General features: G+C 43.9%; 1 protein-coding gene across 1 annotated transcript; it reads right to left on the bottom strand.

Moving 5' to 3' along the window:
• Positions 1–441: 441 nt before the first annotated feature.
• Positions 442–25,498, bottom strand: ZNF26 (zinc finger protein 26). The gene is made up of 4 exons (XM_003281788.3): positions 24,998–25,498; positions 5,867–5,993; positions 5,508–5,603; positions 442–2,873 (listed from the first exon to the last, which is right to left on the bottom strand). The coding sequence occupies exons 1-4, from the start codon at positions 25,028–25,030 to the stop codon at positions 1,528–1,530; spliced, it is 1,602 nt and encodes a 533-aa protein (XP_003281836.1). The 5' UTR covers positions 25,031–25,498; the 3' UTR covers positions 442–1,527.
• Positions 25,499–25,503: the final 5 nt, after the last annotated feature.

Here is a 25,503-nt window from a genome sequence, read left to right as displayed (position 1 = left end):
CCCCACTTTGTTAACTACATGCTACCAAGGCAACAACTTATCAGTTAAAACCCTTAGGTTATAAGAAATAGAAAGCTGGCCGGGCTCGGTGGCTCACACCTGTAATCCCGTGACTTTGGGAGGCTGAAGTGGGTGGATCACCTCAGGTCAGGAGTTCAACACCAGCCTGGCCAACATGGTGAAACCCCGTCTATACTAAAAATACAAAAATTAGCCGGGCGTGGTGGTGGGCGGCTATAATCCTAGCCACTTGGGAGGCTGAGGCAAGGAAATTGCTTGAACCCAGGAGGCGGAGGTTGCAGTGAGCTGAGATCATGCCATTGCATTCCAGCCTGGAGGACAAGAGCAAAACTTAGTCTCAAAAAAAAAGAAAAGAAATAGAAAGTCATTCTTCTTAAATTAAGCAACAACAAAAAAAACAAAACAAAAAACCCAAACAACAAAAAGCAAAAGACATTTTTATTGAGAAGTGAGGAAACACACAGAAGATCAGAGAAGCAGGTTCTAAAGGGATAGTATCCACAGTTATTCTTGTAATCAATTAGCCAGAATGAATGGATGTTCTCAACAGAATTCTGGGACAAGAATGAATGAGTTCCCACATTTTCTGGTTCATGTGCAAATGAATTACAGACTCAAAATTCTGAAAAAGAGATTACCATTATCCAACAATGGATGAAATGCTCACCTGCAGCTAGTGGAACGGATACCTGAAAGACACTACCACAGGAAGCACCCCAGAGAGGGGAGGTATTTCTCCAGAGAAAACAAGGATGCTCATGTCAATCAATGGACAACAGGCATGGAACTGCAAAATATAATAAACGTTCATTACAATGAGTTCTCTTAAGCGGCAGCCCTGTAATAAATGCCAGATCTGCTTATGAAAAAGAAATCAAAAGACAATTAGCATTTAATATGGAAAATACTGGGGGATATTATTCCACAAACTATCAAATATATATATAGATAGATAGAACAACTTACATTAAAAAATAAAGTACGAAAAATTTTAGAAATACTATTCAGTGTTAACTCAGGGAAGTCACATTAAATATCCCTTAACTTTAAGAATCCGTTCCCTGCGTTTTCCTGAACATTATTTACATATTTTTTAAAAAACAACTTTATACTCCACCATGAAGTCAACTGTTCACAAGATTTTATTTTACAAAAACACAGCTTCAAATCTGGAATGTGACTTTCCATGGAACACACTTTCAATGGGAAAATGCTTCCTTAATTTATCCAACTTATAAGGTGTTCCTAGTGTAAATTCTCTGAATCTTCGTGATGATACTACAACATTTGATACATTTATTGCTCCGCATTCCTTCCATTATTTTCATCTACAAAGATTTGTAACTTATTTCTGAAAGCTTTTACACTCATCCCAAATATGGTTGGTCTCTCTCCTCTCTGATTTTTGACATGAGTGTAGTTTTAGGGCCTCCTGCTTGTAAATCCTGTCTATATTATCTGAAGTCTCCTGAACATCAGTTTCTCACATTGCATCATTCTGATTTCTCATTTATGAGTCTTCCTATGTATACGAAGCCCTGAATTCCAACAGAAAGATTTCCCACATTCAGAGCATTTCCATGGTTTCTCTCCGGTGTGAACTCTCTGATGTTCACTGAGAGATGATTTCTGAGTGAAGGCTTTTCCACATTCACTACATTTAAAAGGTTTCTCTCCCGAATGAGTTTTCTGGTGTATCTGAAGTGATGCCTTCCTAGGGTAGGCTTTTTCACATTCATTGCATTCATAGGGCTTCTCAGTTGAATGCGTTCTCTGATGTATAATCAGCTGTGATTTTCCACAAAAGGCTCTCTCACACAAACTACATTCATAGGGTCTCTCTCCGGTGTGTGTTCTCCTATGTATAACAAGGTATGACTTGCTGCTGAAAGCCTTCCCACATTCACTGCATCCGTAGGGCTTCTCTCCTGCATGAGCTCTCAGATGTGCAGTGAGCTGTTCCTTCCTACCAAAGGCTTTCCCACATTCACCGCATTGATAAGGATTATTTCCTGTGTGAACTCCCTGATGTACAATGAGTTGTGTCTTCATATTGAAGGCTTTCCCACAATCACTGCATTGATAGGGTTTTTCTCCTGTATGCATTCGGATGTGAACAAGGAGATAGGACTTACTCCTAAATGCTTTCCCACATTCACTGCATTTATGGGGTTTCACTCCTGTATGAGTTCTCTGGTGTACAACGAATGGAGACTTCAAACTAAAGGCTTTCCCACATTCGCTGCATTCATACGGTTTCACTCCTGTGTGACTTCTCTGGTGTAAAAGAAGCTGTGATTTCCAACTGTAGGCTTTCCCACATTCACTGCAGCCATAGGGTTTCCCTCCTGTGTGAATTTCCTGATGGACAATGAGCTGTGACCTGAAAGAGAAGACCTTCTCGCACTCACTACATGAGTAGGGTTTTTCTCCTGTATGAACTCTCTGATGAGCATTAAGGTTTGACTTGGCACTGAAGGCTCTTTCACATTTACTGCATTCATAAGGTCTCTCTCCTGTATGAATTCTGAGATGTACAATGAGCTGTGACTTACAACGAAAAGCTTTCCCACATTCACTACACACACAGTTTTTTTCTATACTATGAGCTCTTTGATGCTTAAGAAAATACGGTTCTTCATAACCATGAAACTTATCAGGATTCTTTCTTAAATAACTTCTGCTTGGAGCTGAGTTTTGTGTCAGACTTTTTCCATGTGTGTTATAGAGTCTCTGTCTTGAAGAATCATGGGTTTTGCTCAGATTAAGTCTTCCCAACACACTACAAGCATAGCTTCTTTCAATACTCTCAAGCTCATCTTGATTGTTCTGGTACCATTCTTCCCAGCCATCTACAAAAAAACAAACAAAAGATAACTTTTTGAATCATAACATAAACCTGATATGGAATTAAACAGTATTAGGACTGCAGTGTAATCAACCTTTCTCTTTTGGTGACAAGCCTACGACACTGGTTCAAAAGAAATATTGGCCAAGCATGGGGGCAAGGGAACTGAATCAAAACAAACCAAAACAGGTCCCCTCGTGAAAACTGGTAGCAAATTACCAGGAATCAAAAAACAGTTTTTAAAATAGAGGTTTAAAATTGGCACTTGGATTAGCCAGGCATGGTGGCAGGCACCTGTAATCCCAGCTACTACAGAGGCTGAGGCAGGAGAATCACTTGAACCTGGGAGGCGGAGGTTGCAGTGAGCCGAGATCACACCACTGCACCAAGTACAAAGTTCCTGAGGAGGAAGCCCGACTGACAGTGTTTAAGAAATAGAAAAAGGCCAGGAAAGCTAAAACCCACTGAGTGAATGGAATGGAAAGCAGAACCAAATTATTCAAAACCATAGCAAAAAGTTGTTTATATTTTTCAGATTTTTTTGTTTTGTTTTGTTTTGTTTTTGAGACAGGGTCTTGCTCTGTCACCCAGGCTGGAGTGCAGTGGTGCAATCTTGGCTCACTGCAGTCTTGACCTCCTGGGTTCAAGTAACCCTCCCATGTCAGATTCCTGAGTAGCTGGGACTACAGGTACACGCCACTATGCCCAGCTAATTTTTGTATTTTTAGTAGAGATGGGGTTTCACTTGTTGGCCAGGCTGGTCTCAAACTCCTGAGCTCAAGTGATCCGCCTGCCTTGGCCTCCCACAGTACTGGGATTACAGGCGTGAGCCACTGTGCCCAGCCTATAGGTTTTTAATTACAGAAAATCTCAGTCTTCTGCATTTAAAAGATCAGTTTGACTGTTCTGTAAAAAGTAAGAAAAGGGCAGAGAAATACTTTAGGAAGCTATTGTAGCAGTCCAGTCCAGAATGAGATAATAATTTGAACTACAGTTCTTGATATACTTTGGATATCTGTCCCCGCCCAAGTCTCATGTTGAATGAGAATCTCCAGTGCTGGAGGTGGGGCCTGGTGGGAGGTGTCTGCATCTGGATTATGGGGGCAGATCCCTCATGGCTTGGTGCAGTCTTCATGATAGTGAGTTCTTGTGAGATCTGCTCATTTGATAGTACGTGGCACATTCCCCGCCCCTTCTTGCTCCTGCTTTCACCGTGTGACGTGCCTGCTCCCCCTTTGCCTTCCACTATGACCGGAGCTATGTGAGACCTCCCCAGAAGCAAATGCTGCCATGCTTCCCAAACAGCCTGCAGAACTCTGAGCCAATTAAACCTCTTTTCTTATAAATTACCTAGTCTCAGGTATTTCTTTTCTGGTTTTTTTTTTTTTTTTTTTTTGAGACAGAGTCTTGCTCTGTTGCCCAGGCTGGAGTGCAGTGGCGTGATCTCGGCTCACTGCAAGCTCTGCCTCCTGGGTTCACACCATTCTCCTGCCTTAGCCTCCCGAGTAGCTGGGACTACAGGCGCCCGCCACCACGCCCCACTAATTTTTTGTATTTTTAGTAGAGATGGAGTTTCACCGTTTTAGTCAGGATGGTCTCATCTCCTGGCCTTGTGATCCACCCGCCTCGGCCTCCCAAAGTGCTGGGATTACAGGCGTGAGCCACCGCGCCCGGCCAGTCTCAGGTATTTCTTTATAGCAATGAAAGAATGGCCTAACACATGTCTGGAGTTGAGGAAATTTGGAACATATGGGAGAGAGAACTAAGACGGTTTGCTAAGGGACTGGATGTGGGAGCAGAGAAGGGGAGGAGTCAACAGCTTGAACAGCAAGATGGCACTCCTCCTTAGAGATGGAAACACTAAGAAAGAAACTTGTGGAAGAAAATGAAGGACTCTGGCCATTTCTTTTGAGGAAGAACGGTAATTTTAGAAGGAAATCCCCATTTCTGATACTGAGAGTAAAGTCTGGGAAAGCATGGGGTAGCGCTCCCACAGGCAGGTAAAACCCAGGACTCAAGTGCCAAAGAGAAAGACATCAATTTTGACGTTACAACACTGGGGGCAAAGCGTAAACCTTCGGAATGGAAGAGTCTTTCGACAGTTACAACATTCAGAGAGGAGAGCCAAACTGGGAAAAAATACCCCTCTGGACAATGCAAAAGGGAAGTATAAGGTGTGTAAAGTCACTCAAAGATATAGGAGACACCAGGGCTAAGACTGTGAGTCAAGTCTAGGGGATTTAACTGTGGAAGGCAAAGGAGGAAATAAAAGAAATGGAAATAGAGGGCAACGAGCCACATCAAGTGAGGGGGAAAAGAAATCCCCTAAAGGTCTCGATGCCCAATGAAACCCATGACCATGGGGAGGAGGGAAACTTACCCAAAAGCAAACCTGGAGCAGAGTTCAGGAAAGAGGGGCATGCCTGCCTCTCAACAGTAAGGGGGAAGAAAAACCCAAATATATGAAGAGTGACGACGATGTCCTTATCCAAGGAGCTCCTGGCTTTATCCTGAGTCAGCTCCAGTAGCTCAAGGACTTCCAGAAGCATTTCTGAAGACAACACTGTGAGTGCCCACTCCTCAGGTACTCATCAGCTCACTCCCATGCCTCCCACCTTCCTCATTCTCACTCACCCACCTGGACAGCTCTGCCTGGAAATTTTGGCATTTATTATCCATGGATCTTCTCCTTGTTCCAACTTGAAGATTAAATCAGGCTTGGTACCATGATACCCTGTTGATGGGAAATCACAAAGGGTGGGGACCAGGCTGTTAGGGACAGGACTGAGGAATCAAGAGCTACAGAGCAAAACTGCTCATCTCACTTGGGGAAAGATTACAATTAGGAAGTGTGGGACAAATAGGGACTAAGGAATTTGACCCCTAAAGTTCAAGTTCGTAATCATTAAGCACTTCAGAGATCCCAGAGTAGATCAACAACAAAAAAAGGGATGGCAATTTAATACTATCTGAGTGACGCTGAGACGCAGTACTTACCCACTGATATCAGGTTATGATAGTTTTCCAATATCACATCTCTGTATAGGTACTTCTGTGTAGAATCCAGTAGCTGCCATTCATCCCAGGTGAACTCCATAGATATATCCTTGAACGACAATAATCCCTGAAATAACACACACCCTGTTCAATTGGATGCAATTACATTAGTTGACATGGAAAAGATGCAGAGGAACTGGGAAGGGATAAATGTTCCTCTACCATTTCCTGTGGCTGGTTCAGCATTTACTTTGTGAGAGAATTAAAAAATCAATCAAGGAGTGCCAGGCATGGTGGCTCACACCTGTAATCCCAGCACTTTCGGAGGCCAAGGCGGGTGGATCACAAGGTCGGGAGTTCAAGACCAGCCTGACCAAGATGGTGAAACCCTGTCTCTACTAAAAATACAAAAATTAGCTGGGTGCAGTGGCACGCACCTGTAATCCTAGCTACTCAGGTGGCTGAGGCAGGAGAATCACTTGAACCCAGGTGGCAGAGGTTGCAGCGAGCCGAGATCGCACCACTGCACTCCAGCCTGGGTGACAGAGTGAGACTCCATCTCGAAAAAAAAAAGAAAGAAAAAAAGAAAAAAGAATCAATCAAGGAGCTTCTATTTGCCGGTACTCTCTTGGGTCCTGAAGATTTCAGGATGAATAAAATCCAGTTCTGTCTTCAAGAAGCTTTCTATCTTGTAGATGGGAATGAACATTTATACATGCAAACAAAATAAGGTGTTCTGAGTCCTTGGTAAAAACATCCAGGGTACATTTTGTACAGAAATGAAAAGAGCCACTCAAGTAGTCTTAGAAGATTCATGATGTGTTCAAGAAGTTGGGGTGGAAAGGGCAATTCAGGAGGTGTTTGGATGAGGTTCAACTGAGAACAGGGGGATAAACAAGAGTTTATCCTTCTACTTGCAGGAGTCTGAAGGCAATTGGTCTGGGGCTTCCATCTCTTGCTCCACCTTACATGGCTTCCACTTCCAGGGCAACCCAGTCTAAGATGGCTCTAGTCATCACATCTGCATTCTAAGCAACAGCAAAGAGTGGGGGCTGGGAGGGAACAGCAGGGAAATTCAGAAATGGAGTTTCTGTATATGCCCAAATGAAAAACTGGCAAATCTATTATGAAAGAAAGAAAAAAAAATAGATTGGAACTTAATTTGCAGTCCCTGTACCAGGAGCAAGCATCACACAGAACACATGGTAGAGCCTGGTCAATTCAATGAACTGCAAATATTTCAGACACAGAAAAGACTGCTGTCTTTTATAACAGAATACCAGAAACTGGGTAATTTATAAAGAAAAATGTTCATTTAGCTCAAGGTTCTGGAGGCCAGGAAGTCCATGAGCATGGTGCTGGCATCTGGTGAGGGCCTTCTTGCTATGTCATAACTTGGTGGAAGGCATTACATGATGAGAGACAGACAGCATGCCAGCTCAGGTCTCTCTTCCTATCCTTATAAAGCTACTAATCCCATCATAGGGGCTCTGCCCTGATGACCTTATCAAATCCTAAATACCTCCCAAAGGTCCCACCTCCAAATACCATCAATAAATAAATTTAGGAATTAAATTTCCAACACATGAAATTTGGAAGATACACTCAAACCACAGCGATGGCTACAACAGGTGAACAGGTAAGAGCTAGACTACAAAGTAAACCTGGAGGCCGGGTGCGGTGGCTCATGCCTATAATCCCTGGGAGGCCGAGGGAAGCAGATCACAAGGTCAGGAGTTCAAGATCAGCCTGACCAACATGGTGAAACCCAGTCTCTACTAAAAATACAAAAATTAGCCAGGCGTGGGGGCGGGCACCTGCAATCCTAGCTACTCGGGAGGCTGAGGCAGGAGAATCGCTGGAACCAGAGAGGCAGAAGTTGCAGTGAGCCAAGATCGCATCACTGCACTCCAGCCTGAGCGACAGAGCAAGATTCCGTCTCAAAAAAATAAATAAGTAAATAAACCTGGAATGATTTTCCCGGTTTACAGAAGAATTGCCAATGTAGGTTTATATAAATAAGAGAAATAATAGGGCATATGTTCAAAGAAATGCAGCCTGAAAATTCTCTTGGAGTGAAGACAAATACAGGAGTTCACATGAGAAAAACCTACCAATTAAAATACAAGATAAGTTAACAAACAAAAAAAAAAGGTCCAAATTTAAGCAGATAGTAATGAAACGTCTGAAAATAAAGTATAAAGAGAACACCTGATAACCAACTAAAAGGAAAGAACAATGCTTCTTGAAAGTGGGAGAGAAATAAAGTACTGAGAAAAAATAATGCTGATTCTGAAATCTTATACCAGCCAAACTAAAAAGCAAAAATAAGGGAAAATAAAAGACATTTTCAAATATACAAGCACCTGGAAAATTTATATCCATCAAATGTGGTAGCTCATGCCTATAAATCCAGCATTTGGGAGGCTGAGGCGGGAGGATCACTTGAAGCCAAGAGTTTGAGACTATCCTGGGTCACATAGTTAGACCCCATCTCTACAAATAACAAAAAATGTGTGGGCATAGTGGTGCACACCTGTAGTCCCAGCTACTCAGGAGGCTGAGGTGGAAGGATGGTTTGAGCACAGGAGTTTGAGGCTGTAGTTGGCCATGACTGTGCCACTGCACTTTACACCAGGCAACAGAACCAGACTCTGTCTCTAAAAAAAAAAAAAAATTAACAATTTTTTTAAATTAAAAAAAAATTACACCCTATAGAGACAACATTAAGACACGGAAAGAATTGGTGGGAAGCTGGATACAATGGTGAGCACTGAAATCAGCAGAAGATAAATCTATTGATTCAAACACATCTGAACTAAAATTATAATCACCTACGATTTAAGCATATGTGTGATGCAAATAGATGAGAATCATAGAAAATGAAGGTATAAAGAAACATCTTTCACTTGGGAAAAGAGAAAATGCAACTGTTTAGACTTTGGTTTAAAGGGAAACGTTCAGTGTGCCTGCGAACAACTTACAGGCAATAAAGCACTAAAAATGTAGGGAGGGAGCAGGGAGGAAGACAAGTACAGCTTCCAAAACAGTAGAGAAAAAACCGACTGAGAAAGAACACATCCATATTAGAAGAAACACAATGAAAACAAAACTAAGACAGTTTGAAACTTATGAGATACACCAAAGAAAAAATACAAATTAGAAAATAAAGAAATGAAAAAAGATATCGTAAATGCTAAATCAATGAAAGCTGATACTCACAGAATTAGCATAAATAATTGCATTTTTACATCAGTTTAACTCAAGGGACTTAAACTAAAGGCATTTCTTATGCATCCCAAGTAGCATGAAGGTCTCACTACAGCCAACAGACTCCTCTTGCCCAGGCACCTTCACGTGGTTCACCATCCCTCCTGGCTCATCAATACTTGGCCATTATACTTCTATGCTAGATGGCTTTTCTATAATATATAATTTCACAAATCAAAACACCTACAAAGTTGTAAGATTTATGCCCGTTAGGGAGGTTGAGATGGAGACCAAACGTGATTTGAAAGTAGGAACAGAGAGAATGGAGAGAAGATTTAAACATGATTATCAGTATCCTCCTCTGAGACCCATTTAAATTACATACAGGAATACAGTACGCACAAACACACCTCTAGAAGAAAAGGGAGGCCAGGCGTGGTGGCTCCCGCCTGTAATCCCAGCACTTTGGGAGGCCGAGGCGGCAGATCACAACGTCACGAGATCGAGACTATCCTGGCTAACACGGTGAAACCCCATCTCTACTAAAAACGCAAAAAATTAGCCAGACACAGTGGCGGGTGCCTGTAGTCCCAGCTACTCGGGAGGCTGAGGCAGAAGAATGGCGTTAACCCAGGAGGCAGAGCTTGCAGTGCGCCGAGATTGCGCCACCCACCACACTCCAGCCTGGGCAAAAGAGTGAGACTCCGTCTCAAAAAAAAAAAAAAAAAAAAAAAAAAAGAAAGAAAAGGGAACTACACATAAACAGAAGCCAATATGACATTTTGATAAATTTTTAATAAACAGCAAGCCAAAAATCTGGTAACTGACTTCTGTGAGCAGAAGCTCTCCCAGAGGTAAGCTGATGCACAGCAAACCATCTTTCCCACAGAAGCCCCAAAAGCTTTGGGAACAGTTATCCTGCATGACGAGAATGAGGTGTGAACTGAAAACAGCTAAGAGCAGTATATGAATTAGGCTCCCAGGTCCCACCCACCTAGGGTCTCGGGGGTGGGTGTTACTCAGCCAACACATGATTACCTAACATGCCAGTGGTGCTAGGTACTCTTAACAAAATCCAGGCCGGGCGCGGTGGCTCACACCTGTAATCCCAGTACTTTGGGAGGCCAAGGCAGGTGGATCACCTGAGGTCAGGAGTTCAAGACCAGCCTGGCCAATATGGTGAAACTCCACCTCTACTAAAAACACAAAAATTAGCCAGGCGTGCTGGTGCACACCTGCAACCCCAGCTACTCGGGAGGCTGAGACAGGAGAATCGCTTGAACCCATGAGGCGGAGGTTGCAGTGAGTAGAGATCGCACCACTGCAGTCCAGCCTGGGCGACACAGAAGACTCCATCTCAAAACAAAAAAACAAAAAACAAACAAAAAATCCAAGCAGGTAAGGGACAGAGTCATGAGAGAGAGGAAGGCACAGGTGCTGTTTCAGACAGGGTGATCAGGGCAGCTCTCTGATGAGGTGATACCTAGGCAGAAATGCAAGTGAGAAGCCACTGAAAGGCTTCTCGCTCTGACTCATATTTTGAGATCATCCTGACTGCTGTGGAAGAGGGAGGGTGTTGTGTAAGAGGAGATACCGGGGAGACCAGTTAGAAGGCAACTGTGTTAGTCCAGTGGAAGAAGGCAGCGTGGGCCAAAGTGACAGCGATGGGGATGATAACCAGTGGCTGGATTCTGGGCATCCTGTGGGGACAGAGCCAGAACACAACCTGATAGAGACAGCATGGCACGCTGAGAGGCAGAAGGGGGGCCTGGAGGACACCAAGCAGTCTGGCCAAGCAAACTACAGAACTTTCCCTTTAAGGAGGTGGAGAAGCCTGGGGATAACAAACGGAGAAAGAAGACAGTGAATAACTGGTCCATGAATGACTGAAGATGGCGGAGATCCAACCAGAAAACAGTCCACAGAAGTGAGTCACTGAAGGAGAAAAGTGACCTTGCTAAGAACATGTGAGAAGAAAGGGAAGTGGGTATCCATCCTCTCAAACAGGAGGGGCTCCAAGAAAAGGGGGACTGTGCAAGCGCCCCACACACAACCTGGACATCTGCAACAGCTGACCAGGCTAAATCTGGGGAATTTTCAGAAGGAACTGACATGTGCTTAAGAATTTAAGTAAACAAGGATCCAATAACTGCTTTCCTCTGAAAAATTCTGAAGGCAGAGACTGCCGTGGGACTCTTAAAAGGCAGCTGGGGAGTGAGGGCTCAGCAGCTCACCTCAGGCAGGGCCCCGCCTCCCTGCAGCTCAACTCAGGCAGCGCCCCGTCTCCTTGCAGCTCACCTCAGACAGGGCACCGCTTCCCTGCGGCTCACCCCTGCGGCTCACCTCAGGCAGGGCCCCGTCCCCCTGCGGCTCACCTCAGGCAGGGCACTGTTTCCCTGGGCCCAAGGAACACCCGGAAGATTCCCGAACTTGACACTTGAGCTCATTAGCAGGCTCCTTCTCAGCAGCACTACCTGCAGGGAGGGAGGCCCCAGGGGAAGAGGCAGTGAGTGGACTTCTGGGTGAGTCTGCAAGCAGTGAGAGAAAGAATCACATACACCATGGAACTGCAGGGCAGAGCCCTGTCAGAGGCTCCAACCAAGCCCCACTGATGCCTGTCATAACTCTGGGTACTGACCACCGCACAACAGGAGCCTCTGTGTCTTTTCCTCTAACCACTGATTTTCCCATCCCAACCCAGAAGGGGCCCGCATCGGAGGGCAACAAGTAAATGTAGTGGAAATACAGACAAGCCTCCTCCATCTCCCCTCTGCAGGCTAGAATGAGGCGAGGTACAAGAGCTTGGAGTGAGAGTGTGGACTGAACCTTCCCATACCTGAAAGTAACCGAGAGTCAATAACAAACAAGGCTGTGATCAGAGCATCATCAGCTCTCCTCACGACGACCACTAGGGAAGAAAGGGCTGACAGAGGAAGCCTGAGGCTGTGATGAGAAAAATGAAGCCACTACTGTGCCCTTATTACGTTCAGGCCGCTTGTCAAGCTGGTTACTTTAAATCTGAGGGAGAAGAAACATGAAACAAGTCACTTCGATGTGGATACATTAGAAGCTGGAGGTCGATAGCAGAAGAGGAAACGGAGCCCAAAGTGGCTGCTTCTGGGGACACAGGATGGAGGAGGGAAGGTGCAGAGCAGACAGCGGGTAGACCAAGAGCAGCGGGGTAGACCAGGAGGCTTGTTGTCTATTTTGTTTAAAGCCTTTTACTATTTCTTCAAGCTTGATACGAATAAAAGCAGGCCGGGCATGGTGGCTCACGCCTGTAATCCCAGCACTTTGGGAGGCAGAGGTGGGTGGATCACCTGCAGTCAGGAGTTCAAGACCAGCCTGGCCAACACAGTGAAACCCTGTCCTACTAAATATACAAAAATTAGGCCGGGCGCAGTGGCTCACACCTGTAATCCTAGCACTTCGGGAGGCCAAGGTGGGCGGATCACAAGATCAGGAGATGGAGACCATCCTGGCTAACATGGTGAAACCCTGTCTCTACTAAAAATACAAAAAATTAGCTGGGTTTGGTGGCGGGCGCCTGTAGTCCCAGGTATTCGGGAGGCTGAGGCAGGAGAATGCCATGAACCCTGGAGGTGGAGCTTGCAGTGAGCCGAGATCGTGCCACTGCACTCCAGCCTGGGCGACAGAGCAAGACTCCGTCTCAAAAAAAAAACTAGCCAGGTATGGCGGCGCACGCCTGTAGTCCCCGCTACTTGAGAGGCTGAGGCAGAAAAATCGCTTGAACCCAGGAGGTGGAGGCTGCAGTGAGCGAGATCGTGCCACTACACTCCAGCCTGGGCGACAGAGCAAGACTCTAACTCAAAAATAAATAAATAAATAAATAAAAGAATAAAAATAAAATACAAAATAACTGTTAAAATTTTGAATTGACCTAGCATGATCAAAAGAAAATTTAAAAAGAAAATTTTATGACCAAGAAGCAGCCCAAAACTCTAAGAGATTTAAAATTTCACAAGAGATTATGATAAACAGTTCTACTGTAATGGGACATATATGCTGCAAAAAATCCCACCATGCAATGTTCCATAAAAAGCCATAAGATTTATGGGAAAAATGGGGTAAAGGCATAATACTGGTGACACACAAAAAGAGAACCTAGGAGGCCAGGCGCAGTGGCTCACACCTGGAATCCCAGCACTTTCAGAGGCTGAGGCAGGCAGATCATTTGAGGTCAGGAGTTTGAGACCAGCCTGACCAACATGGTGAAACCCTGTCTCTACTAAATACAAAAAAATTAACCGGGCAGGGTGATGGGAGGCTGAGGCAGGAGAATCACTTCAACCCAGGAGGTGGAGGTTGTAGTGAGCTGAGATCACGCAATTGCACTCCAGCCTGGGCAACAAGGGTGAGACTCCCCCTCAAAAAAAAAAAAAAAAAAAAATTTCAACACTTTCAAAACTCAGAATTTAAAGCAAACTAAAAGGAATTTCCTTGACACAATAAAGTGTTTCTTCCCTAAACCTATAGAAAATATCATATTTTATATAAACCACTAAAATCATTTTCTTTAAAAACACATGAGGCCGGGCGCGGTGGCTCACGCCTGTAATCCCAGCACTTTGGGAGGCTGAGGCGGGCAAATAATGAAGTCAAGAGATAGAGGCCATCCTGACTAACACGGTGAAACCCCATCTCTACTAAAAACACAAAAAAAATCAGCCAGGTGTGGTGGTGGGTGCCTGTATCCCAGCTACTCAGGAGGCTGAGGCAGGAGAATCACTTGAACCCGGGAGGCGGAGGTTGGCAGTGAGCCAAGATCGTGCCACTGCACTCCAGCCTGGGCAACAAAGAGCGAAACTCCATCTCAAACAAATAAACAAACATACAAAAAAACTAAGAGAATCAGCTGAGATAAAATGAGAACTGGTAGAGATCCACCATCTTGTCTTGCAGCTGCCCAAGACACAGACATGGCTTCTGTTCCACTGACTCTGGAACTGTGTAAACAGCTGTTGGATTCAACAGTCCCTCATAAACAGCTCTCACCTGACTGACAAACAGCTGCTTGATTTGTGGATGGCAGTTCCAAGGTGAACAAATGACATCCTGTTTGGAAGACTGCTGCTCTGATTAAAGAAGGGTCAAGAATCTTTCTGAGTTATTTATAGCTTAGAGCAATTGGGTAAAGTATGTTTTTGTGAGCAAAATTTACCTCTCTACCTGATTTCTCCAAAATTTGGAAACTATTCATGAGTATTCTAATTTTATGGCAATAGAGTTATTTGCATAAGTTCAGCAAGAATCTGTTTTCTTTTGTAAAAAGGACACAACTGGAGAGATTGGTTATTTTATCAAGGCCTCAAATGGAATGGCATATTTTCACATATAACCAGGCTGCTTTGAGAAATTTAGGTTGGATTTATAGAGCTGATAAAAAGCCCCTTGGAAAGACTGGCCTGGTATCTTGTCCACCTTAAAGATTCCTGATCTGTGGCAAGTAAAGAATGCCACTTTCTAACAGGCTCAGGAACCTCATGGTATTTTGGGATCTCGAGAAGACAGGAATTCATACAGGTGTTACAAGCACAGTCGAGCAGCAAATCCTTGGCTTGGCTTCTGGCCTTCTAAGCTTTTAAAAAGTTGAATCCAAAATTCCTTTAAAAAGTTCCAGCAAGGCCGAGAGTGGTGGCTTACGCCTGTAATCCCAGCACTTTGGGAGGCCGAGGCGGGCAGATCATGAGGTCAGGAGTTTGAGACCAGCCTGACCAACATGGTGAAACCCTATGTCTACAAAAAATACAAAAATTAGCCAGGCGTGCTGGCACACACCTGTAATCCCAGCTACTCGGGAGGCTGAGGCAGGATAATCGCTTGAACCCAGGAGGCGAAGGTTGCAGTGAGCCAAGATCACACCACTGCACTCCAGCCTGGGCGACAGAGCAAGACTCTGTCTCAAAAAGAAAAAAGAAAAAAAAAAAAAAGCTCCAGCAAAGTCAACTTAAAAGAAGCCTACATGGCTGGTCACTATTCTTGCTATTCTTTATGCAAATAACCAGGCCAAGTATAATGAGATCAAAATTTATTTGCAAATAAATTGGTCCTGCTATGATTTATTCTTGGTAGAAATAGGGAAACCGGAGAGAGAAAATTATAGGTTCTGATTGCTGTTCTGAGTTTTTATTATTTACCTATAATTTGAGCTAACTCTGAATTATTTCCTGGCTACAAGAAGTCCCTAAAAAGGAACCAGGTTTTCGTTTTCTTCATGATACTTTTAGTTGGCCCATTAACGGAACAGGTTATTTGCTGCTGTTGTTCTGGCACAATCAAAAGTTCCCTTTAGTTTGTAATCCTTGCATGCATTCTATTTCTATTATTCAAATTATTGTTATGTATCTCTCATTGTTTTACTTCATCTGAGACAACCAAAGTCATAGTATTCTGAAGACTAGAAATGATTCAACAACCCTGTGAATCTCCTTAATTTGGAACCCTCCTTGGCCTAATCTGTTTTCCACCGCACTGCTGCTAAAGCTATGCAATATCAAGCACCCTCCCTAAGGTTCAGAGGAGGGCGCAGAAGATAGAAAAGCTGGACTGGGAGGTGAAGTGTGAAGGCCAAAGCAACTCCATCTTGGAAGCTCATCGACCATGTGGGCTTCTGATTAACACCTGTTCTGGACTCCATCTTGGAAGCTCATCGGCCATGTGGGCTTCTGATTAACCCCTGTTCTGGACTCCATCTTGGAAGCTCATCTACCGTGTGGGCTTCTAATTAGCCCCTGTTCTGGGAAGGCCTCTAAGATTTCTAGTTCATCTATTGTTCCTTGTGTTAGACCAGGTACTTACCATAAATCCTACCCTTAGGTCAAACAACCTTGATGTAACTGTACTTCAACTGTCCTACACATCCCTTCTGAACCACCCTTCCCTATGGTCTAGAAGCTCTGGGTCTGGGGGTAATGGTGCAGGGATCCACCATCTTGTCTTGCCACTGCCTGAGACACAGACATGGCTTCTGTTCTTAAGTCCCTATTAAATGTTTCTTTCTAAGGAAAAAAAACAAAAACAAAAACAAAACAAAACAAAAAACCATGAGAACCAGTAAGAAAAGTCAACAGGGTAGCAGTTTTAAACAAATCAATAAGGAATAGCTTTTTGGTACATTAGCAGTCACCAACCAGAAAATATAGTAAGAAAATGCCTATATGATCATAGTAACAAATCTAGAAAGTACTTAGGAATAAAAAGCTTTAAAACGCAGGAAAACCTAACAAAAAATACACATGATAAAATATGTAAGTACAGAAGAGATTGAAGCAACATGCCATGTTTATGATGAGTAGACTTACATGGCAAAGATACTAATTTTCCACAAATTAATTTACAAATTTGATAAATTCTCAATGAAAATACCAAGAAAGTTTTTCATTTTATTTCATCTAATAATTCTAACTCTCATTAATGTAAAATAAAATCATATGCTTGGACTACTACTGCTGAAACTAGAAAATTTTAAATACTCTTATCTTTTTAAAACACCAGAGACCTGTGGAAGCAAGGAGGACTAAATAAACTAAAACTGCAGAGAGAAAAGAGCTCCTCTTGGGTGAGCTAAAATTGCTGGCTGTTACCTCGCTGGGCCATTTGCTCAGCTTGAGAACAGTGAAGGAAGGGCTCGGCCCAGACAGAGGACTATTCTAGGGAAAAGAGAAACCAGTGAAGGTTTTGATGTGCTCCAGTGGACAGTGAGTTTTCCCCATGGGACATCTGTTGAGTGCTGGTCAGTGCAAGAAGCTGCAGGCTGGGCTGGAATGGCAGACTCAGTCTCCCACAGCCTCAAGGTGCTCCAGAAACAAAGTACCAGTAGAGAGGAGCCTGCAATAAATACACCATCCAGAAACCCGAAGCCACAGGTAACAGAGTACAGCCCCTAAACAGCTCAATTCCTGTTTTGATTGAGGTGATCAGCCATTCCCCTACTGCATGACAGAGAAAAGGGGAAATAACCTCTGATATAAAACAACACTAAGGCCAGGCATGGTGGCTCACGCCTGTAATCCCAGCACTTTGGGAGGCCAAGGTGGGTGGATCACCTGAGGTCAGGAGTTTGAGACCAGCCTGACCAACATGGTGAAATCCCGTCTCTACTAAATATACAAAAATCAGCCAGGCATGGTGGTGGGCACCTGTAATCCCAGCTACTGGGGAGGCTGAGGCAGAAGAATTGCTTGAACCCAGGAGGTGGAGGTTGCAGTGAGCCAACATTGCGCCACTGCACTCCAGCCTGGGCGACAGAGCAAGACTGTCTCAAAAAAAAACCACAACAGTAAACTTCAGTCTCTGTGGTTATTCCTTTTAAAACAATGTCAGCAAAAAATTAAAAACTTTGAGACATGAGGCAGGAAAATATGACTGACAAAAAGAATAGGCAGATAGTTGATAAAGACGCACAGATGATCCAGACGATGTTAGCAAACAAGTAATATTACAAATAACTATCATAATATATAACTATATAAATATTTAAAATACAGAGAAGTTGTATACAGTGAATAAAAGAACTGGAATTAAAAAAAAAAAAAAACAAGGAGACATTTAGAAACCAACAACTGATCCCTGAAATGAGCATCAACGGGACAATGGCCAATACAAGTCTGTTAAGGATGTGGAGCAAACCATCCTTCTCGTCGGATTGTGCTACTGTCCAGTGAGCGCATGGTGAGGGCAATACCACTAACGCCTACACAACACACCCACATCAACTACGGTGGTGCAGTTTTTTGAAAAGTGGAAAACCTCTTTTCCATGAAAATAAACAGGGATGTATAGCAAATGCAGCTCTCAATTCCTGGTACTGGGAATGTGAAGTCATTTCGCCACTTTGGAAAACTGAGAGTATGTACTAAATTTAAATATATGTATACAATGACTCAACAGTATCATTCGTAAGTATGTGCCCAGTGGTTCTCAATGGGTAGGAGGGAGATTTTGCGCCCCAGGGGCATTTGACAGTGTCTGGAGCCATTTATGGTTGTCATAGCGGGGCAGTGCTACTGGCACCTCCGTAGGTCGGGGCCAGGAATGCTGCTCAGCAACCCACAATGCACGGGACGTTCCTCCACAACAAAGAATTATTCCGTCCAAAATGTCAATAGTGCTGAGGTTGAAAAATCCAGGTATGTGCCTAACAGAAATGATAGTTGATGTCTACCAAAAGAAATGTACAAAAATGTTCACAGTCGTGTCATCTAAAATAGCCAGTAACTGAAAACAACCTAAACACTGATGTTGACGATAACAGATGACTACAACAGACAAATTATGAAATGTTCATACAACAGAATATCATACAGCTTCACAAAAATAAGCCAACACAAACATTTTAAGGATATAAACATATGCATTAAAAATGTACGGGGAAAGACCTAGAAGAATATCTATCAAACTGCTTACCTCCGAGGAGAGAGAGGGGATTGGGATGGGTATGTGATTATAAGAGACTGAATTGTGTTCTAAGAGACTCAACTGTATCATCAAAAATTAATAGTTCCAGTTCTGCATGTAAAGAGTTTGGAAGTAGCCACTCTGTCCTAACAAGTAAAAAGTTTAACAAACTGAAAAATCAACAACTCTTCTTAGATCTGAAAGAGAAGTGAAGATACAAGGCAAACCACTGTCCCCAAAATTAGAGACAGGCAAAAACACAGTAGTTACCAGAGCACAAATCTCTGTGAGAAAGTGTCAGGACAGAAATACCTGAACTGCAACTGACAAGTTGCTAGAGGCTAGGTGTGTACATGTCTGAAGTTAAAAAGTCCAGGGGGACCCAGTCATGGTGGGAGTGGAGGGAGACAAGGTCCCAAGCTTTTCTGAGTTTTACTTTCAGGAGCTCAACCAGGTTCCCAGAGCCTAATATACTGAGGTTTTGTCAGAGCTTAACTAACCTGAGGGAAGAGAGATATACCAGATTCCATCCTGTCCCATCTAAGGGATGGGGTGGGGATGGCCTCAGAAATACTTGTGAGGTTCGGAGTCCAGGAGAACAGGCTCACAAACAGACAGACCTAATCAGGGGCCTACAGAATGCTCACCCTTTCCTGACATCTCACCACCACATTAGTAAAGTACTATTAAAAGTGATTCTTTTTACTCAGTACATCATGTCTAGCTATGAACGTAAAGGGACAAGGCAATACTAAAAGGCAAAAAAAAACACAGACAGGGCAACCACGCGCGGTGGCTCACACCTGTAATCCCAGCACTTTGGGAGGCCGAGGTGGGCGGATCACCTGAGGTCAGGAGTTCGAGATCAGCCTGGCCAGTATGGTGAAACCCCATCTTTACTAAAAATACAAAAATCAGCCAGGCATGGTGGCGTGCACCTGTAGTCCCAGCTACTCAGGAGGCTGAGGCACAAGAATGGCTTGAACCCAGGAAGCGGAGGCTGCAGTGAGCCCAGATCGCACCATTGCACTCCAGCCTGGGCAAGAAAGTGAGACTCTGTCTCAAAAAAAAAAAAAAAAAAAAAAAAAAAAAAAAAAGAAATACTAGTGATCAAAAACACAATACAGAAGTGAAAAATGCCTTTGATGGGCTTATGTATTATGTAGACTGCACGAGATTGAGGAAAAAAATCTTTGAACTTAAGGATGTATCAACAGAAACCTCCAAGCAAAGAGAACACTGGGGAAAAAAAAAAAGAACAGAATATCCAAGAACTGTGGACAGCCATAAAAGGTGTAGATATGCACAATGGAAATACCCAAAGGAAAGGAAAAGAACAGAAGAAAGACAGCCGGTGCCTGATGCACAGTGGTTTGACTTAGTATTTTTCAATTTTACAACGGCGCAGAAGCAATACACATTCAGTATGTTCCCCAACTTATGATGAGGCTCCATCTGGATAAACCTATTATAAGTTGAACATATTGTAAGTCGAAAATGCACTTCTGAGAAAGAGATTTTCAGTTTATGATGAGTTTATCAGGATGTAACCACATCATTAAGTCAAGGAGCATCTATACATGAAACAATAATTACTGAAAATTTCGCTGAAGTAATGTCAGACACCAAATCACAGATGGAGGAAAATCCGAGAATACCAAGAAGATAAATGCCAAAAAACCTGCACGTAGGCATATCATTTTTAAAACACAAAAAATCAAAGATAAGCCAGAGGGGAAAAAAAAAATACCTTACCTACAGAAACCACACAAGCAAGAAAATGGAGTGAAACAGTTACGGTGTTTAGAGAAAAAAAAAATCATCAAAACAGAATTCTGTACCCTGCAAAATTATCCTTCAAAAGTGAAGAAAGTCTTTCTCAAACAAAAACTAAGATAATTTATTGCTATTACAAGTAAACTTGCCTTAACTAGGCAGAAAAGGAAAATACAGGTCAGAAACACAGACACACTTTTTTTTTTTTTTTGAGACAGGGTCTTACTCTGTTGTCCAGGCTGGAGTGCAGTGGCGTGATCTTGGCTCACTGCAACCCCCGCCTCGTGGGTTCAAGCGATTCTCATACCTCAGCCTCCCGAGTAGCCAGGACTACAGGCACGCACCACCATCCCCGACTAATTTTTGTATTTGTAGTAGAGACCTGGTTTCACTATGTTGGCCAGGCTGGTCTCGAACTCCTGATCTCAAATGACCCGCCCGCCTCAGCCTCTTGAGCAGCTGGGATTACAGGTGTGTGCCACCATGCCCGGCGCTAACTTTTGTGTTTTTAATAGCGACAGGGTTTCACCATGTTGGTCAGGCTGGTCTTGAACATCTGACCTCGTGATTCACCCGCCTCGGCCTCCCAAAGTGTTGGGATTACAGGCCTGAGCCACCACGCCTGGCCATGCCTAGCTATTTTTCTTATTCTTAGTTGACCTAGTCTGTTCAAAATAGTAATAGAGGCTGGGCACAGTGGCTCACGCCTCTAATCCCAGCACTTTGGGAGGCTGAGGTGGGTGGATCACTTGAGGTCAGGAGTTCGAGACCAGCCTGGCCAATATAGTGAAACCCTGTCTCCACTAAAAACACAAAAATTAGCCGGGCATAGTGGCACATACCTGTACTCCCAGCTACCCAGGAGGCTGAAGCAGGAGAATCGCTTGAACCTGGGAGGCAGAGGTTGCAGTGAGCCGTGATCACGCCACTACACTCCAGCCTGGGTGACAGAGCGAGACTCTATTAAAAAAAAAAAAAAAGAAAAAAGGACAATAAAGGAACATCATACTATGAACAATTCTATATCCACACATTTCATGACCTAGATGAAACAGACCAAATCCCTGAAAGACACAATCTGCCAAAACTGAACAAAAAGAAACAGACACTCTAATAAGCCTAAACTGAATCAAAAATTAAGAATCATCCAAACCAGAAAGCGCCAGGCCAAGATGAGTTCACTCACTGGTGAAGTCTACCAAACATTTAAGGAAAAATCACACCAATCTTTTTTTCCCTCTACAATATTTTTCAGAAGATAAAGGCAGAGAGAATCCTAACTCAGCCTATAAAGACAGCATCGCTCTAATACCAAAACCAGACAGAAACCCTAGAAAACTATAGACAAATTATCTCATAAATATAGATACAAAAATCCTCAACAAAATACTAGAAAATAAAATACCACAATGTATAAAAACAAGTGTACACCACAGCCGAGTGGGATTTATTCCTGATATGTAAGGCTGGTTCAATACTTGAATCAGTTTCATCGTATCAAATGACTAAAGAAGAAAAAGCACAGATAGATGCAGAAAAAACTTTTTTTCTTTTTTGGGACAGGGTCTCGCTCTGTCACCCAGGCTGGAGTGCAGTGGTGCAAACATGGCTCATGGCAGCCTCGACCTCCCAGGCTCAAGCAATCCTTTCACTTCAGCCTCCTCAGTAGCTGAGACTACAGGCATGTGTCACCACGCCCAGCTATTTTGTTTTTTAATTTTTTGTAGAGATGGGGTCTCACTATGTTGCCCAGGCTGGTCCTGAACTCCTGGGCTAAAGCTATCCTCCTGCCTCAGCCTCCCAAAGTGATTACAGGTGTGAGCCACATCTGGCCTAGAAAAAAAATCTGACAAAATCCAACCGCATTCACAATTAACAACAACAAAAACCCTCACAAAACTAGGAATAAAGATCTTTCTCAACTTGACAGAGAATATCTACCAAGAAAAACGCTACAACTAACATCATACTTAACTGTGAGAAACTTGAAGCTTTCCCACTAAGATCAACAAGGCAAAATGTATCTTTAATCCCCTCTCGCCGCTCTTTTTCAACATTGTACTGGAAGTCCTATCTGAGGCAAAAAAACAAGAACAGAAAATACAGTATGAGAATCCCTGTTCCAAAAACCTGAAATCTAAATGCTCCAAAATTCAAAACGTTTTGAGTCCTGACACGTGGAAAATCCCACACATTAACTTAATACAACCTTTGTTTCACTCACAAAATTATTTAAAATACTGTATAAAATTACCTTCAGGCTATACGTATAAGGTATATACGAAACATAAACAAATTCTGTGTTTACACTTGGGTCCCATCCCCAAGATATCTCATGTATATGTAAATAGTCCAAGATCTGAAAAAATCCAAAATCCAAAACAATTCTGGTCTTAAGCATTTTGAATAAGAGATACTTCATCTGTAAAACGTATAATGACTGTGAAGGAAGGAATAAAACTTTGTTCACAGATGACATAATTGTGCAAAGACCAAAAGAATTCACCAGGCCGGGCACGGTGGCTCACGGCTGTAATCCCAGCACTTTAGGAGGCCGAGGTGGGCGGATCACGAGGTCAGGAGATCGAGACCATCCTGGCTAACACAGTGAAACTCCGTTTCTACCAAAAATACAAAAAAATTAGCTGGGCGTGGTGGCACGTGCCTGTAGTACCAACTACTTGGGAGGCTCAGGCAGGAGAATCGCTTGAACCTGGGAGGTGGAGGTTGCAGTGAGCCGAGATCGTGCCACTGCACTCCAGCCTGGCCAACAGCGAGACTCTGTCTCAAAAAAAAAAAAAAAAAATTCACCAAAAAACTTCTGGAACTAAGTGATTATACCAAGGTTGCAGGATACAAAGTTAATATACAAAAGTCAACCCCTTTCCTGTACACAGGTAAGCTGAATTTGAAATAAAAAACACAATACCATTTACAGTAGCACCCACAAAAATTAAATACTTAGCTGTAAGTCTAACAAAATATATAATGATACTATATGAAATCTATATGAGAAAAACTACCAAACACCGCTGAATGAAAACTAAGAACTAGATAGAGAGATATAACATGTTCATGGATAGGAAGACTCAATATTCAAGACTTCAGCTCTTCCCAACTTGATCTACAGATTGAATGCACTGTCAGTTAAAATCCCAGCAAGTTACTTTGCAGATGTTGACGAACTGATTATAAAGTTCAGACAGGCAAAAGACTTAGATTAGCTAACAGGATACTGAAGCAGAAGGATAAAGTTAGGAGAATGAACCTGACTTCAAGACTTATAGGCTGGGCATGGTGGCTCACACCTGTTATCCCACCAACGCTGTGGGAGGCCAAGGAGGAAGAAGTGCTTGAGGCCAAGAGTTGCAGGCCAGCCAGGGCAACACAGTGAGACCCTATCTGTACAAAAAAAAAAAAAATTTAATTACCCTGATGTGGTGGCATGTGCCTGTAATCCCAGCTACTCGGGAGGCTGAGGCTCAAGAATTGCTCCAACCCGAGAGGCAGAGGTTGCAGTGGGCCGAGATCGCGCCACTGCACTCCAGCCTGGGCGACAGAGCGAGACTCCGTCTCAAAAATATAAAAAAAGACTTATTACAAAGCTACAAAAATCAAGACAGTGTGGCAGTGTGGTATTAGTGAAACAACAAATAGATCAATAGAACTCAATAAAGAGCCCAGAAATAGACCCATATAAATATAGTCGACTGATCTCTGACAAAGGAACAAACTCACAGGGGGAAAAAATCCACTCCTAACTTTCTCTCGATTCTTTAGCACAACAGCCTTTCTTCACCGTGTGTCCTTTCCTTTCATTAACCTGAGTCCTCACCTCGGTCCTCTTGAGGGTTCCAGTTGGTCACACTCTGAGCTCCAACGAATATAATAAGGTGTCTCTATATATTTCCAGTTTAGACCTCCCATGTGAGTTACAGGCTGAAATACAGGCATTGGATATTCAACACCTGCGAGTCATTCCCAGGGTCCCTCTTCTAATACCATTCCTAGTCTCTGGCTGTATAGCTCAGTGGTAGAGCACCACATCCAGCAACGTCGTCACCACCACTCACCGAGGGCAAAGGATTTGGCAATCAAATCACTTGTAAAGTCTCCCCTCTGGTTCACGCCATCAATAATTCATAAAGTCTCGATGATCCGCTGGCCCGCCCCTTACCTCTTGGACTCTCGAGCTCCGCTCCTAGCCTTTTCTCCCTACTCATTCATCTGTAATTGTGTCCATAGTTCACTAGACTACCCTCCCCACCAAACCAAAGCTCCTCTAAAATTAGGAACATACATAATTTATCTCTGCATTGCCAGCACCAGCCCTAGAGTCCAGCAGACAAAAAGACACTCCATAAACAAGCATTTGGCCAAACGAAAAAGGAGGAACTGATCATTTCTCCAATGAAGTTCTAAGGGTCAGCATAAGACAACTTTGTGTAGAAAACATGAAATGATGGAGGACCCTCAGATTTCAAGGCCCGCAGCTGGCCATGAAGTGCAGTATAACTGCCCGTCACAGAATACCACAGGCACCTTTCTGCAGGACCAGAGCTTGGGTGAGCCTCAGAGGAGCTTTGGTCTGGTGGGGAGGGTAGTCTAGTGAACTACGGACACAATTACAGGTGAACGTGAGTTCAGTTCCCGGAGTAACCCTAAAGAGATTAACGTGGCCACCCTCAGTATCCAGTCGACTTTTAAACACGGAAAGTCTCTACTTACCCAGCACGAAGCTGTCCGGAAACTGGTGGCCATCCCCACGCGCACGTTCGCGCGCTGCCTGCGGCGGCAGGACCCGCGGGCTGCGGCGAGACCGTGGGGGATGCGTCCGCCCGAAGACAGGTGCGGGACCAGGGCCCCAGGCTCCTGACCGTCCCGGGGCTGAGTCGCTGGCAGGGACGCCGGCTCCTCAGCTGTCGCCCAACACGGACCGCGCGTGACTAGACGACCTCCCGGTCTGGGTACCAGGAGTCGCACGGATGGATTTGTGCCTTTCCGTGGCCCTGACTCGGGAGAGCAGGAGGCTCATCTGACTCCGTCCACGCCCCGGACCGACGGAAGTGTTTAGCTGGTCAAGTCCCTGGTCTGCCCAGGATAATCCGAGCTGCTTAGCTCCGCGCCTCGGCGGCCACAGAGACTCAGCCAGGTACCCCAGCTGGCCAGATTCCAGTCCACTGAGTCTAAGCCGGAAACAGCCCTGCACGCGCGCACCCGACTAAGGCCTGGAG

The sequence above is a fragment of the Nomascus leucogenys genome, chromosome 10 (genome assembly GCF_006542625.1).
Source record: "Nomascus leucogenys isolate Asia chromosome 10, Asia_NLE_v1, whole genome shotgun sequence".
Taxonomy (NCBI): Eukaryota; Metazoa; Chordata; class Mammalia; order Primates; family Hylobatidae; genus Nomascus; species Nomascus leucogenys.
This window is presented reverse-complemented; position numbering and strand designations above follow the sequence as displayed.

Coding starts and splice junctions, on each gene's coding strand:
- ZNF26 (XM_003281788.3), bottom strand. CDS start 25,030: ATGGCCACCAGTTTCCGGACAGCTTCGTGCTGG. Junction 5,994..24,997: donor TCCGGACAGCTTCGTGCTGG/GTAAGTAGAGAC, acceptor GTGTTATTTCAG/GGATTATTGTCGTTCAAGGA. Junction 5,604..5,866: donor TCATAACCTGATATCAGTGG/GTAAGTACTGCG, acceptor TCCCATCAACAG/GGTATCATGGTACCAAGCCT.